This window comes from Eurypyga helias, unplaced genomic scaffold (assembly GCF_000690775.1).
Source record: "Eurypyga helias isolate BGI_N326 unplaced genomic scaffold, ASM69077v1 scaffold46532, whole genome shotgun sequence".
NCBI classification, from domain to species: Eukaryota; Metazoa; Chordata; class Aves; order Eurypygiformes; family Eurypygidae; genus Eurypyga; species Eurypyga helias.
In genome coordinates, this window is record NW_010234877.1 from 1 (window position 1) to 15515 (window position 15515).

The window sequence follows — 15515 nt, forward strand, 5'->3', positions numbered from 1 at the left end:
GACCCCCTCCTTACTTCACCCAGAAATGAGAAGTCTATTATTTAATGGTTGCTGAGTCCAAGACGGGCTTAGTGTCTTGCCATCAGCGGGCAGGATTTTATACATCTTGCACAGAAATGGTGTCTATTATTAACATTTTTCATGGCATTCTTCAGACATGGGTCTATGTAGCCCAAAAACATTAACACACTTGGACTTAATATAGCTGTCTTTCAATTAATTAGGTAGATACATAATTTGAGACATTTTCCTGAGGAATGAAAGTAATGATCCTAGTATGTATTTAAAAAAAAAAAAAAGGCAAAACTCAAAACTGTAACTTAATCCTAGCTGCACTGTTATTGTGGTGCTCAGCTCTGATCTAGGTGCAGAGAAAAAAATCAGGTACTGCTGTCATCTGTTGTTTCTTGTTGTTGGACACAAAAAAATTAGTTGTTACATGCAGGGGCTATATCACTTGTCTCTGGTATTTCACTTCTGGAGAAATACCTGGACTGAGAATTGTGTAGAAAATACTTAGGAAGTTAATTTGAATGCACTAACTTGGAATAATGGAGACTTAAGGGATTAAGCACCTAAATGGTATTTTTTACCTTGTTCTTTTAGCAGATGTTTGCAATGTCACACTTTGAGTGTCGTTAATTGTGGAATTTACCCTGGACTAGTAACAGTGTTCTAGATTAAATAACAGATCAAATAGGTTAAATTTTGTGACTTGATATAACTATTTCTTGTAAGTGAAAACAATGGATAATTAAAACTACTAAAACTCTTTTTCTAAAATACTTTATGTGATCTAGAAGAAAAACAACAAAGCACTCTTACTGAGTGGTGCTTTGCTCAAGAAAATAATAGAAAACCGGATTCTCAGAGACAAAAATCCGTCCCAAGCGCAACTGCAGAGTATAATCTGTTGGATGATGGTGGTGACACAGTACTTAATCAAATGGTAAGCTTTTCCTTTTGTTGGAAGGGATGTTTAAATCTGTGTTATATTATTACTACTCATTTAAAAACTGTTTTCTAAAGATACTACTCCTGTAATGTTTCGAGAAGGATATTAACATGTTTTAAAACTTTTTTTTTTATTAGCATGAACTACTCTAGCTGAAGTATGCTTTTCAGTTATGATGGTTGTACATAACTTGTTAAGGTCGCGTGGCCATACTGCCATTGTTTAGAGTATTTGCATATAGCACAATGAATGTGTTAACTGATATATGAATGTTTCATCTTGGAAAAATAAAAGTTCAAATTCTTTATGTCTGATATATGAGAATAAAGACAACTCTCTGAAGAGATTCATCTTTCAATACTGTTTTTCTCTTCAGACTGAAAAAGATGCAAATTGTCTTGAACCGTGGCTGATAAAAGAAATGGATTCTTGTCTTTCTGACATCTGGTTGCATAGAGATGTTGATTCCTTCGCTCAGGTGTTCCATCTCATTTTAACTGAAAATGTCAGTGGTAGGTTTCTCATCTTACTACATAAGAAAAAAACAACCCTAAAATTATTTTAATTTCTGTGGCTACTTTATCTCCAGTTTCAAATGATGTTACCTTTGAATTCTGGTGTCTATAGAAAAAATAAATAGGCTCGGCAGAATTAAGGAGCTTTATAGTTACTTGTTGTACTTTTTTTGCTTCTAAAATAGTGTCAAATTTACATGACCGGTGGGATGAAGCGAAGAAACAGGTTGTCTTTGGGATGGGTTTTGAAAGTCATTCATGCTACGTTTAGATGAAAAAGTAACAGTATTTGTATTAGTTTTGCTGATTTCTTTTTTGTTTTTGTTTTGGTACTTCTCAGTTGATTATAGGCACAGTGAAACCAGTGTGACTGCACTAATGATTGCTTCAGGGAGAGGCTTTCTGAGTCAAGTAGAAGAACTCATCAGTATGGGAGCAAATATCCACTGCAGATCATCCAATGGCTGGTAAAATCAAACAGATAAAACTGAAATACAGATTTATTTGTCAACGTACAAATGAGAGAGAAATTTCTGTAACATCTAAGCTAATCTGTTAACTTATCAGACTACGGGAAGCACTAACAGGTTTTGACAGTCTAAACAATTTCTTACTTCTGGTTATCACAGTTTTCTGTAAATTCTAAATTGAAATCTTGATTGAACAGTCTTGAATAAGGGATATACACTCTTGGTTTCAATGAATCTGATTTAACACACTAGGTAAAAGAAAAATTGGAATTTTCTCACTGGTTTGATTGAATTAGAATGTTTGGTGATTCTTATTTTAAGAGTAACTGGTATCGGATTTAAAATTTACAGAATTACAGATGCAAAGATCTTTGCTGTGTTGTATCTGTGTGTTGCATCATGTAAAAATGCTTGTGAATCTGTAAACACTCAGATTTTTGTGGTCATGAACTATATCTTCATATTAACAGGGAAGTGTAGTAAATAGTTATAATATGGGAAGGTAAGAATTGGTTTTCCAGGGGTCTGATATTTGGTACTACCACTTGAAAAACTTGTGGAGAAATGCAGTTTTAAAGAAAACAGAGTGAACTGCATTGTGGGCAGGACACTTAGTTCCGTACGACATCAAAAAGCCCAATGTTTTTGCACATTTTGGAGAAAGCTGTCCGGGGTATGACTTCTCTGGGTGACTTGAAGGAGCTAGTAAAGGGTACTTCAAAAAGGCATGGCTCAACCCTGCACGCTGGTGTGTGGTTCTTCCTCTTCATTTCCTTCTGCATGTTTCCATGGACTTCTGTGTAAGACTGGGATTCTTTCTTGGTTAAGAATTGCCGTTATCTAAAAATCACACAGCCGTTAAACCTGTTTATGCACTTCTAAGTGTTGCAGATCTGGCAACAACAGCACAGGTTAAAACATAATGCAGAAATTGGTGGAAAACTGTGGATTCAGTTGTCTCCTCATGTAACGTGCTATTGAAATTTGTCTTTTGAAGTGAGAAATCAGTGAAGATTTTTATGTAATTGTTTCAGGATGGCTTTGGACTGGGCTAAGCATTTTGGACAGGCAGAGGTTGTTGATCTGTTGGAGTCCTACAGGTATGCTGTAATTACTTTGCAGGAACAGTTGTATTACATGGTGAAGGAAAATTCGTGTTTTGTCTTCTTTTAATCAGAACAGTTTTTGGCTTTTGTGCTTTAAAATCTGGCCTCAAATGTTTTGAAATATTTAAGTATAGTTAGTTACAAACCCATTTTTTTGTATTCATTATCACAGTGATTATGTTTGCACGACTCTTAAGGTAAATACAGTTCTAGTGGTATAGGACTTCTTTGTTATTAGCGTTTATCATCTTGATACGGACCTTCCTATCATGATTATATATCTAGGCAGGATGTGATTATAGTAACTTCAGTAAATGCTCGGAAGAGATATCGATCTATACCATGTACCATTTTAATTTCAGGTGCTTATTTTTGAAACAAAGCTATTGTGTGTTTTTATCTGTATATTGTTAACATGGGATAGCCATATTAAAGAAACTTTATATGAGTAACATGTACACTAGGCCATTCAAGAATTGTTTTTTTATTAATGTACGGTCATAGGTTAGTTACACTTTTGTAGAGACATATAGTACAATTTTTCTTAGTGTAATTTCTGTTAGTGTAGTACCTGCCTAACTGTTATAGTAGGAAAGTTTTTGGAAAATACATTTCTTTTAAATATTTTTCCTTTAACAAATGGTGTCTTTATACTTTGAGTTCTGTCACATTTGCTTATGTTTTGTTTCAACAAAGTATAATAAAGTTGAAGTTAATGCTAAAAATTGAAGTTGTATGCTTTGCTGGGCTAACGCTTAAATTAGTGAACAGTAATAGTATTGTGAGATACTGTTCTGCTATACTTGAAAATTAAAATTCGAGATGAGTAGTCTTGTTGGTCTTGATCTAATTTTGAATTGATGGCTGAATGCATACCCGAAGCAAACAACCTTTACTCTGGCCTGTATGTTTGTATATTTTAGTGCTTCAATGGAAATTGGAAATTTGGATGAAAGTTCCCTGGTCCAAACAAGTGGTAATGACCTGGATGCAGAGGACAGAGATCTGTTGAAAGCTTATCATCACAGTTTTGATGATGAAAAAGTGGATCTGGACCTGATTATGCACTTACTTTATAACATCTGTTGTAATTCGGATGCGGGTAGGTATATACACACACTCTCAATAGATTGCTGTGGATTCAGCTGCTGGTGAATTGTTCTCTTTTTTCAATAATACCAATTAGGTAAAACCTTCCAAGTGCTAGTATACACAGTATTGACATATATTTTCTGTTTAACTCTGCAAACCAACGTCTTTTTTAGGAGCGATTTTAATATTTCTTCCTGGATATGACGAGATAGTTAAGCTGAGGGACCGTATTCTTTTTGATGACAAGAGGTTTGCTGATAATGCTCACAGGTAAAACCTCTAGTTTCTGTGGTTGTCTTGAGTTTTTATTGTTTCTTTTAAAGATCCTTAAAATGTGCTCTTTGTCTTGCATTAGATACCAAGTTTTCATGCTTCATTCAAATATGCAGACTTTTGATCAGAAGAAGGTGCTTAAAGTTCCACATTCTGGCATCCGCAAAATAGCAAGTATCAGAGCACTTCAGCAGCTATTATATTGGTCTATTTTATCTTTGCTTTTACAAGTACTACAGTGTTTTTTTTTTTTTTTTTTTTTAATTGCAGATTCTTTCTACTAATATTGCAGAAACCAGCTTAACAGTCAATGATGTTGTATTTGTTATTGACTCAGGCAAGATGAAAGAGGTATGATTGGCTTAAACTTTCTTTGGGAAGTAAACTTCCTAATACTATTTTAAAATACATGGTACATTAAAAAATAGAGTAGCTGGGAGCTGGTGCATGTCTAGCAACAAAACTCAGTGAGAATTTTTGACATCCATTTGTTTTATGAGAAATATTCTAATATCTAGGTGTTTAAAAACGCTGTAAAAGCTATTGCGGGTTGACATACTGATATGTCTGTATATATATTTTTAATTTAGTATTTCTCTTTGATTTTAAAACAAGTTCACCAGTTTAGACTGCCATCTTCCCGAGGCTTAGAGAACACTGGGAGTTCCCTTTGTTTTACACTTGTGTCTAGCCCAAGACTAATCCATTAAATTTTTAAGCATTTTTTTGAGGTGTTGAATGCTCATTCCCTAATTACACATCTCTTATGGACTTCAGTTACCTGTTGACTGGGAAATTTTAAACTAGAGAAGTGGGTAGCACGGATACTGCGAAAGAGACAGCATAAATTAATTTGAAACTAAGTACTGTAGAACATACCTTTGTTCCAGAAGCTGCTGGTGCTTATTACTATTTATTATATTTTGCTGCTGGTGCTTATTACTATTTATTATATTTTTTAGAGAACTTCCTATGATGGTGTCAATCACTGGTAACTTGTATTTCATGTACCCTATGCAGTCTTGTTTTTGTGTTTCTTGCTTTGCTCTTTTAGAAGTCTTACGATGCACTGAGTTGTGTTACAATGCTAAAAATGGTGTGGATTTCAAAAGCCAGTGCTACCCAGAGAAAAGGCAGGTAAGTAATACCGAAATTTATTTTGCAGATATCCATGTTCTGTATGTTAAAAGCACACAACATAATAGCAGCCACACTGGATTATGTTACTAGCCAAGTCTAGGATCATGTTGGACAATGGCTAATGCTAATTCTCTGCAGAAGAATGAGGGTCAGCATGTGTTTTCTTGAAGTCGTTTTCCAGGTTGTAGAAAAGTGACACTCAGGAGTTTTTTGAAGCTTACTTTAGATCTAGCTTGTTTTCCCTCCTCCATGGCCTTGTTCTCTATCTTCTTTCTCTCATGTAGCACCAGCAATCGCAGTGTCCAGTAAGGTGTTTCACAACTTACCTGTGGGCATATGCCCACATGGTCTGCATATGACTAGGTTTTAATTGATGCCTCTTCATCCCTATATTTGAAGAGACATTGAGCAGTGGATCCTTATTCACCTTCTCCAAACTATGCATGACTTAACAGGCCTTTATCATACTGTTCCCAACACTGGGTGAGGGTTAAGAGGATATTTGTAGCAACGAATGCCTGTTTGGTGATACAATATTGTCATTAACCTGCAGGAATTTGAGCAAAGGACAGTTGAGATTTGGATTGGTCTTAGGTTAGCAGAAAAACTGTATCACTTTATTTTTAGATAGAACATGGTTTTGTTTTTCCAAATATTTTAGTGTTGGGGTAAAATTTTAAGAAGAAATTTCCATACCTTCAAAAATAATCCATGTAATGGAAAACTCTCACCTGTGTGTGGAACTTAATGACAAAATTATCTTTTTCTTATACCTGCTGCTACATTTGCATTCTAAGTTTGTGTGTGTTTCATGGTGTTGTGGGGATTTTTTTTTGGTGTTTTTTTTTTTTAAGAAACTCTAATTTTCATCAGCTTCCCTTACTTTGTTTTCCAGGGCTGGACGATGTCAGCCTGGAGTCTGTTTTCATCTCTTCAGCAGGCTCCGATTTCAGAGTATGTTGGAATATCAGACTCCAGAACTTTTAAGAATGCCACTTCAGGTGCATGTTCAGTTAGAAATTACAACTCTTAAGAAATGTATTATCATCAAGCCATAATACTAACTCAAAAAATTGTGGTTTGTCCCCTGCCCAATCTTAACAAAGTTTTTTTTTTTTAAATCTTGCAGGAGCTTTGTTTACACACAAAACTTCTGGCTCCAATTAACTGCCCAATTGTTGACTTTCTTATGAAAGCTCCTGATCCTCCACCAGCTTTAATTGTGAGAAATGCTGTGCAAATGCTCAAGGTCAGCAGAGGAGTAGATTTAAATGGGAATTGTGTTTGATTCTATATTTGTGGTGTGTCAACATATCTTGTTGAGTGTTGTTTGTACTGAGATTTGTTTAGTCACTTAAGAATGCTTTGAGTTGTGTTGTCTATTTTAATTTTATGTGTGTTTTTCCATGCTAAGGGAAGAGAGTGCTTAAAAAAAACTAAGAGTTTGGCTTGCTTGCTTAGTCTTTGGGAACAATTCTAGTTAATGTCCAGTATTCACATCCTTTCTGCTTTTATTGTAAATTAGTTTTGTCCCATTCCACCTCCCCACCCCTTTTTTTCCTTTTTGAAACAGACCATAGATGCCATGGACCCTTGGGAAGATCTGACTGAACTTGGTTATCATCTCACTGAGTTACCAGTAGAGCCCCACCTTGGTAAAATGGTGTTGTGTGCTGTTCTGTTGAAGTGCCTGGATCCTATCCTTACTATTGCTTGCACTCTTGCATATCGAGACCCTTTTGTCCTACCTACGGTGGCCTCTCAGAAGCGTGCAGCCATGCTGTGTAGAAAACGTTTTACTGCAGGAACATTTAGTGACCATATGGCGCTTCTCAGGGCTTTCCAGGTACTGTTTCATCTTCAGAAAGAGTACTAATCACAATAAATCACGTATCAAAGGAAATGATGTACCATCCAAGTTGGATGTACTTGGATGTACATCCAAGTTGAATGATAGACTACTATGGTTAAATCTGTGGAGAAGAAACTTTCTTTCGGTGGCTTTCCTGTGTATTGGACTTGTAAATTTGTGAGGGAACACTTTTTGCCAGATTATTTGTTGTTATTTTCAAACCTGGTCAAATTCTGAATGTTCCAACAAGGTGCCACTTTATGTCCCACTACACTGATAACTTAAAAGAATGATCGTAACATCATGATCTTTATAATAACTAATATAATGATCTTACAATAATTCAGCATAGTGATCACTGTCGTCATTTGGGGAATGGGTAAAGAGGTTGCAGTACTCAGGGAAAAAAAAAAAAAGTGGTTTGATACATTTCCTTTATTCCAGAGTGGTTTTTGCCTTCGCTTTATTGATGTAAATGTCACTCTTTAATTTTTTTTTTTATTTTCACTAATCGAATTAATAGGCAAATGTAAAAAAAAAAAACCCACTCTTTACAGGCGTGGCAGAAGGCGCGCAGTGACGGCTGGGAGAGAACCTTCTGTGAAAAGAACTTCCTGTCTCAAGCCACCATGGAAATCATCACAGGCATGAGAACGCAGTTGCTTGGCCAGCTTAGAGCCTCCGGTAAAGAGCTTGGGAAAAATTGTAACACGGTTTTGGAGTCGAGTGTATACAGATTATAACAATAATAGTGTTCCCTGATGTGATTTCCTTCCTTAATATTACGGAGAGCAGTACACAATCATGCTGGGTGTGTGCGCAGGTGCTGGAGTGAGGGCGTGTGGCTGGGGAGCCGCTGATCTAACTGAAAGCACCCTGATTGTCCCCCATGCCACTGGCTTTCAGTGGGAGAGAGATGTTTCCTTAGATTTTTACATTCTAATAAATTATTTCCACAGGAAATGTCTTTGTGTTGTAAAAAGTAATACTATTCTATGTTGGCATGAAACCCCTCGTCAGGAAGGGTGTCGGTTTAATAGTTTCTTCTTGGTGCTGTTAAGGTTGGCAGTGGTGAAAACGGTAACAAATTTATGGTTTACTTCAGTTTTTTTTTTCCCCTCAAATTCCTTTTGAGAAGCAAAACAAATGGATCTTAAATACAAGTGAATAGAACACATTTTTGTTGTCTTCTTTCTTCAGGTTTTGTTAGAGCCAGAGGAGGAGCCGATATTAGAGATGTTAATAGTAACTCCGAAAACTGGGCTGTAGTTAAAGCTGCCTTAGTGGCTGGAATGTATCCCAATCTAGTGCATGTAGACAGAGAAAACCTGGTTTTGACTGGACCAAAGGAGAAGAAAGTGCGATTTCATCCTACCTCTGTTCTTAGTCAACCTCAGAATAGAAAGGTAAAATCACTGTGAATTTATAGTTCGCAAAAAAGAGCACTGTAGGCTATCAAATGCTTAGAAATGTCTCCTTATAGTTGTCAGTACTTGAAAAGCAGCATGTGTGTTAAATACTAAATTTTTAGAAAATATTTTTCCTGGCAGCTGATAAAGTGTTAGAGTTGGTTTATATCTTCTGATAGTATTTCATCAAATCTTATTTCGGTTAGTTCTTCTAGATGGAACAAGACAAAAGGTTAAAAAAACCCAATGAAACCCAGTTATGAAAGTGTTTTAAAGATGTGACATTCCCTGCTCATAATAGCAGGAAGAAGTTAAACTGCTGCTCTGAAACAGATTTTTTTTTTTTTTTTTAAAGATCGCTTTTTAAAGCAAAATACTTTGTTTCAAGGTGGTAGGATAACTTGTGAGTCTGGTTGAATTCTCTTGCTTTTTAAATTTTCATTTATAAGTTTATGTGTATATAAATATGTATTTATTTCTACATATGTAAGATAGAAGTGTGTTAAAACTTATTTCAATTACAAATAGAGGGTAAAGTAGTCTAGTCTTATTTGCTCTTGTGCAGATTCCCCCAGCAAATGGGCAAGCTGCAGCTGTTCAGGCACTCCCTACAAATTGGCTTATATATGATGAAATGACGAGAGCTCACAGGATAGCAAATATCAGATGCTGTTCTGTTGTAACACCTGTCACTGTGGCACTCTTCTGTGGACCAGCTAGATTACCAAATAATGCTTTGCAGGAACCTTCATCCTTTCGAGGTATAGTTGGGTTTGCATTTAGAATGTTTCCGTTGGTGCATGTGATAACGTATCTTGGCTAATTCTTAAAAAACCAGAGCTATGTTTCCTGTAGCTATTCAAGAATGGCTTATAGGCTCTATAATAAATGTCTCAGTTTTGTGAATCCTTTTAGATTCATATCCATAAATTACACTTACATAGTTCTGAAGTCTCAGAAATTACAGTATAGTTTGTAATAAACTATAAATAAATAAAAAATGCAATCAAAATGTATAATGGCAATACTCATCCTGAAAAGTGTAATCTATATGGCTTTTCTTCAAACTAGTTTATTTGATACTTTGAATTAGATTATTCAAACTGAACAATAGTCTTGAAACTATCAATATGGCAAATACTCATATTACTTCTAGCAGAAACATGCATTTTAAAGATAAGTTTCTACTGATAACTTTAGATGACAACTAGCTATACTATTAACTAGAAGTAATACAGAATATATATAAACTTCCTTTATTTATTATTTAAATGGAGTGCTGTAGGAATAGAAGCAAAAATAATGTATCCTGCTGCCAGTTCTCTAGAAATACTAGTTTGAATCAAAGTAAGAATCCAAGTTATTTTTGAGGCCTTTTTATCTTCTTCCTTAAATCTTACTCTTAAAATAATATTTATGCTAGTTGAATTACACTTAAAAAAAGGCTAGAAGCCTACTTAATACCCATATGTATATACGTAATCTGGTTTTTTTCTTAATGGGTCTTTAAATCTGCTGTTGTACTAGGAAATAAAGCATAGAGTAACATGTGGTTTTGCAAACAGCTTCCGGCAAAAGTTTGATAATGGCTTGTTGATACTGATGAAGGTATAAGAGTGAGTGAGATCACATCAGTACCGGTACTTTCTCAGCGGGACCCTCAGCAGGTCTGGATACTTGAGTTCTGCTAACTGAAACAAAGACTTTTCACTGAAGTGTATTTGCAGAAAATAAAAAGTGGTTTTACAAATGTTTTAAAATAAAATTTAGAATGAGAATGGATTTATTACTGGTAATGCTGTAGTGTCCATTTTTTTGTATGTAAGTGGAAGTAATATGGAAATGCTAACATATCTTTGATGTTTAATTCAGGGAATAGGGTGCGTAATGATGGCAGTGATAGTGAGGTGGAGGACGAAACAATTGCCAATTTGGCACTGCTGGAGCTAGATGAATGGCTCCATCTCAGACTGGACCCTGAGGTAAGTACTGTGTCACAATCCATTTGGGTCTCTCCAATTTACAGGACATCATACTCTATAATTTAACCTTTATTTGATGAGCTCATTAAGAAATACAACAAACCAGCAGGGACTCAAATCCCCTTTTGCGCAGACTAGTCTGTTGCATTAACTCACTTACTCACTGTTCAAGTTCTGAGGTTTCATAACCTATAACCCATAGCTCTCAATTGCACCTATGAGCAAAAAGAAAAAAAAGAATTAGTTATCTAGCCGACTGTGAGAGTGCTCATCCTTCTTCCTCGATCACAGTTTGGGTATCACACCTCTGTATCACACCGGGAAGCAAGAAAGCCTCAGTAGTCCAGCTGCGGTTGGACCCATTTCAAAAGCTTTTTGGGCAAGCTGCTGTTTTCTACCTTCCACGTTGGAGGTTTGGTTCATTTCCATAAGTTAGCAGGTTCTGATGAAACTGCCAGACAGATATAATGGCTGCAGGTGGTAGTGGCTGCATAATGGCCCGTCAGCTCTTTTGGCCACCTGTCCTGCCTACGGTGCTCTTACTTTGACCGAATGGTGCTGTTCCCAGCAGAGATCGAGCCTTAGCATGGGCTGGGTTAGCCAGAACCTGAGCAGGAGTTGAGTGAACAGCCACAATCTCATCATGGCATATTGTGTATTTCCTTTTCTGAGAGGATGACTGAAGTTGGACCAAAATGAAACACTTGAAGTTGGGATTCTGAAAGAAAGTTGCTCTCAGATTCTAGGAAAAATAAAACCTTTTAAAGATAGAAGTCTTCAGGTCACTGAGAAGCTCTGACTGTGGTAGGAGGTAGGGTAGTTCATGGATTGGTTATGAAACACATGGGCTTATCATTTGTGGTGATAATACTGTCTCTTCTACAGATGTTCAGAAGTGTGGCTTTTTTTTTTTTAATGGAAGCATTTCTGATAACATGGGAATTAGACTATAGTCTAAGTGAGCAGAAGTCTGCCTAAGAAAAATACATCACTTAGAGCTTGTTTGCCTCAGGTATGAATGAAGGGTGCGTGAATACAGACTGAATTGAGAGGAAGGGCATAAAGCATAAAAGGACTCTCTTTAAAAAGATAAAATTTTAAAGTGAAAACCAAAAATCCTGTGCATTTACAATATAATCTAACTTTTGTGCAAAGCTAAATGAAATAATATGTTTAAGAAATGATCTTGCACCCTAAGGAATAAAAGGTACATTAGTTTAATTGTGGGATTTTCTGTCCCTCCACGGCCCTTTAGTCTTGCCTCTCTGTTTGGACCCTGTTCATTCTAGAATGCCAGATGCTGCCTGATAGGAAAGAGGTAGGGTACCCTTACCTGTCTGATCTCATCTTTACTAGTCTTTAACAAAATCAAAATTCATTACAGGCTGCTGTTTTGTTGTTGCAACTCAGACAGAAGTGGCATAGCTTATTTCTGCGTCACATGCGAGCTCCTTCTAAACCGTGGTCTGAAGCTGATGAAGCAACTGTAAAAATAATTGCTCATGTTCTCAGTAGTGAAGAACATTCTGCAGGTTTGCAGCAGCCTTCAGGTATTGGTCAGAGGCCAAGACCTATGACTTCTGAAGAACATCCCTTGGCATCGATATGGAGGTCAGCCAACAGTCGAAAAAGCTCGGCAGAAACTGAATTCTCTGACGACTCCTCTAATGCTGAAAAGTAAGCTGTGGAGATACAGAAACTGTAGACTGTCATTTATTCAGCTATAAACGCATCACTTGAGTTTCTGCTGGTTATAAAAGGGAAGAAACAGTAGAAAGACAGTTAAAAGAATTGATACTGTCATACACTGTTGTAGCTGAGATTTCATTGAGGAGTATTTCATGTGTATGCCTGCTGTTTGAGAGAGCAGTCAGGAATACTGTCCTTGGACTGTGGTCTCTGGGAAGAAGTAGCGGAAGAGATTTAGCCCTTGCATTCAAAACCAATGCATGATTAGTATTTTTTCTTAGTGTTTAATATGTTTTGGAATTACTGTAATACATACAGTCATGCCATAGGCTGATAATATAGGTACAAACTGTTTTGTCACTGCTTGTGAAACTCCAGGTATGTTCTGTATCTACCTTTACTTTTTAGAGTTTTAATGAAACCTGCACCTCCCGCAGCTCACCAGCCAAGGTACAAAGGAAAAAAGAGCTTGCGCTCCAAACAACCTTCAGATGACAGGTCAGATCAACCATCAGTGAAGTCTACAGACAGCAGCAGCTATCCTAGCCCCTGTGCTAGTCCTTCTTCTCCAGTGTCTGGAAAGGTAGAGTTCACGTAAACACGTTACCCCACTCTTCAAAATTAATAGAATTTCAGGAATAAATTTGCTGATATCTTTCAGCGTCTATCAGGTATTATATTGGTAAATTAAGAACCTAACTTAGATATTAATTTTTAACAGCTGCATAATACTTAGTTCTTTCTGGAAGTTACAATCTGGACTAGATGTCCTTGTTACCCTAGTTTAATACAGTAAAAATACTATTCTTTGCAGACTGCTGAGATAAAGCTCTCCAAAGTAGAGGTTTTTTTCCTTTATCAGACTTGATACGATAACCAGTGGAAGTGTATTAAGTTTTTTTTAATTAATATACAGTACATGCACTGTTTCTGCCTTCCTCTTTTTCTGTAATAGTATACACTGATACTGTTTCTCTTTGATTTTAGTTTTACCTGCCTTACTGTGACTGCTTGCTTTTCTTACGGTGGTTATGTTAACAAAGCATGCATTTTTGATGAGGTTATTGGCATAATTCTCCCTATGTACTTGAATAGTGAACTGCAGTAATACTAAACAGAACACTGAGCGGAAAACCCATTGTTCCTCTAGGCACGAACTCATTGGAGGATTTAATAATCCCTCTTAAGACTTTTCAGTTTATAAATTCAGCCAGTGTAAAAGGGAGAAAACTTATGTTTCCTGAAGGTGGAAATGTGAGTAGTGTGCTTCGGGCTCCAGTCTAGAATGATTAATTTTGTGTCATCTGAAGGTGTGTCAGACTTCAAATAACTGTAATCACTAGACTATTCAGGCCTGCTCTGCTGTGTTTGTTTGCTGGCCTTCATGAATGAATTATTATTTTGGAAAGTACTTAAAAAAGGTAAAATACATGTGAAATACATTTCAAAACCATTTCAAAACCATTTCAAAACGCTGATAGATTCTGTGTTTCTTGTAGAATATGGGGAAGAGTGTATGAATGCAGACAAGGGATTTCTGTCTTCATGTGTGTAAAACTTTAGAACTGAAGTCTGGTTTATTTTATTCTAACTTTGTTAAATTTAATTTTTCCAGGATTCCAAGTCTCCTTCACCAAGACCAAATACGCCAGTTCGATACTTTATAATGAAAAGTAGCAACTTGCAAAACATTGATATTTCTCAACAGAAGGGTATATGGTCTACTATGCCAAGTAATGAACAAAAGCTAAATCAAGCCTTTTGGGAGAGCAGCATGGTTTACTTAATATTTTCTGTTCAAGGGTCTGGACACTTTCAGGTGGGTCCTCAGTTAATACTAAATATCAGCTTTGGTTGATGGTTTAGGAGAGCACAGCAAATGACTGTGTGTAGCGTAGAGGCTATTGCTTATGACTTCTGACCTTCTAGTAAGGACAGTAGCAAGCAAATGTGTCTGGTTGCTGATGAAAGAGTACCCTCATTCTTCTCTGAAATATGTGCTTTTAGCTAACTCTGTCACTCAGAGGCTAAAACTGAACTCCAAACATCTTGAGTCAGAACAACATTTATACCCTACATTAATCCTTTAAAACAACAACAAACTAAACAAACAAACAAATCCAGGCAAAGCACGGGATTGCTACTTTCTTCTCTTCATGCCAAAATAGATATTGTAAGTGAACAAGCAGTTCTAAAAAATTCACAGCCTTCTTAAGTCAGGAAACTGATAGGTATTTTATTACAAACTTTAATAAGATCGGTTTTGCCTGAACTGCAGCTTCTAAAACTTAAGAAGCTGAAATGTCATGGCCATTATGCTTCCGGAGCTGTGTCTTGACTTCAGGTTTAGCAGGGTATTTGTCAATAATTTGTTGACAGAGTTGTAGCCAATTTGAAGTTAAAGGCTTGACCTAGTAGGGCAAAGTTGCAGGTTAGCTGTGTTGTACAGAGGCTATACTCAGTTATTCCAGGTAAAGGAAGTTCGACTTAACTCTATTATATATAAACTATTTATGAGTCAGTGAAACTTAAAATGGAATGAAATAGCCCAGATACAGCTGTCTTGGTGACACCAATGAAAGGTACGGTGAGATATGCATATGATGATTTGGCAAATGCAGATCTAATACTGGAAAGTAACCTTCAGCATACCAGGTTGATACTGAAAATGGGCTGTTGTATTGGTGCTCTTAGATGAGGAAGCTGGGCGGGGGAGACACACTGAAGTCAGGAGTGTAGGTGGTTGAAGTTGTCTTGCCCTTCCAGTTCTGACAATGCACTGGACGTTCATGGGAATGTGAGATTAACATGGCTAGTAAGAATACCTTTTGCCAAGTGTCTTTTTACTTTCCACCTGTATTTTTCCTCTGTTCATTTTACTAACTTCCATCTAAGTTTGATCTATCTAGGACTGCATGTCTTAGAACAGTAGTGTGGTAACTTACATAGTGCACTCTATCTCGGGGACTCTTAAGTCATAATTAGCATAAATTTGCCTGAATAATTGATTTTTAGGGTTGGTTTTTTTTTTT

General features: G+C 36.5%; 1 protein-coding gene across 1 annotated transcript; it reads left to right on the top strand.

The window, feature by feature from the left end:
- Positions 1–800: 800 nt before the first annotated feature.
- On the top strand, positions 801–14302 carry YTHDC2 (YTH domain containing 2; the record flags this gene model as incomplete). The annotated part of the gene is made up of 19 exons (XM_010146582.1): positions 801–949; positions 1332–1467; positions 1811–1937; positions 2975–3040; positions 3970–4148; positions 4312–4408; positions 4494–4581; positions 4682–4762; positions 5466–5548; positions 6447–6552; positions 6681–6800; positions 7125–7397; positions 7961–8087; positions 8604–8809; positions 9378–9573; positions 10685–10794; positions 12179–12471; positions 12892–13066; positions 14099–14302. Coding segments are annotated over 19 exons (2816 nt in total), but the record flags the coding sequence as incomplete, so codon positions are not given.
- Between the last annotated feature and the right edge of the window lie 1213 nt (positions 14303–15515).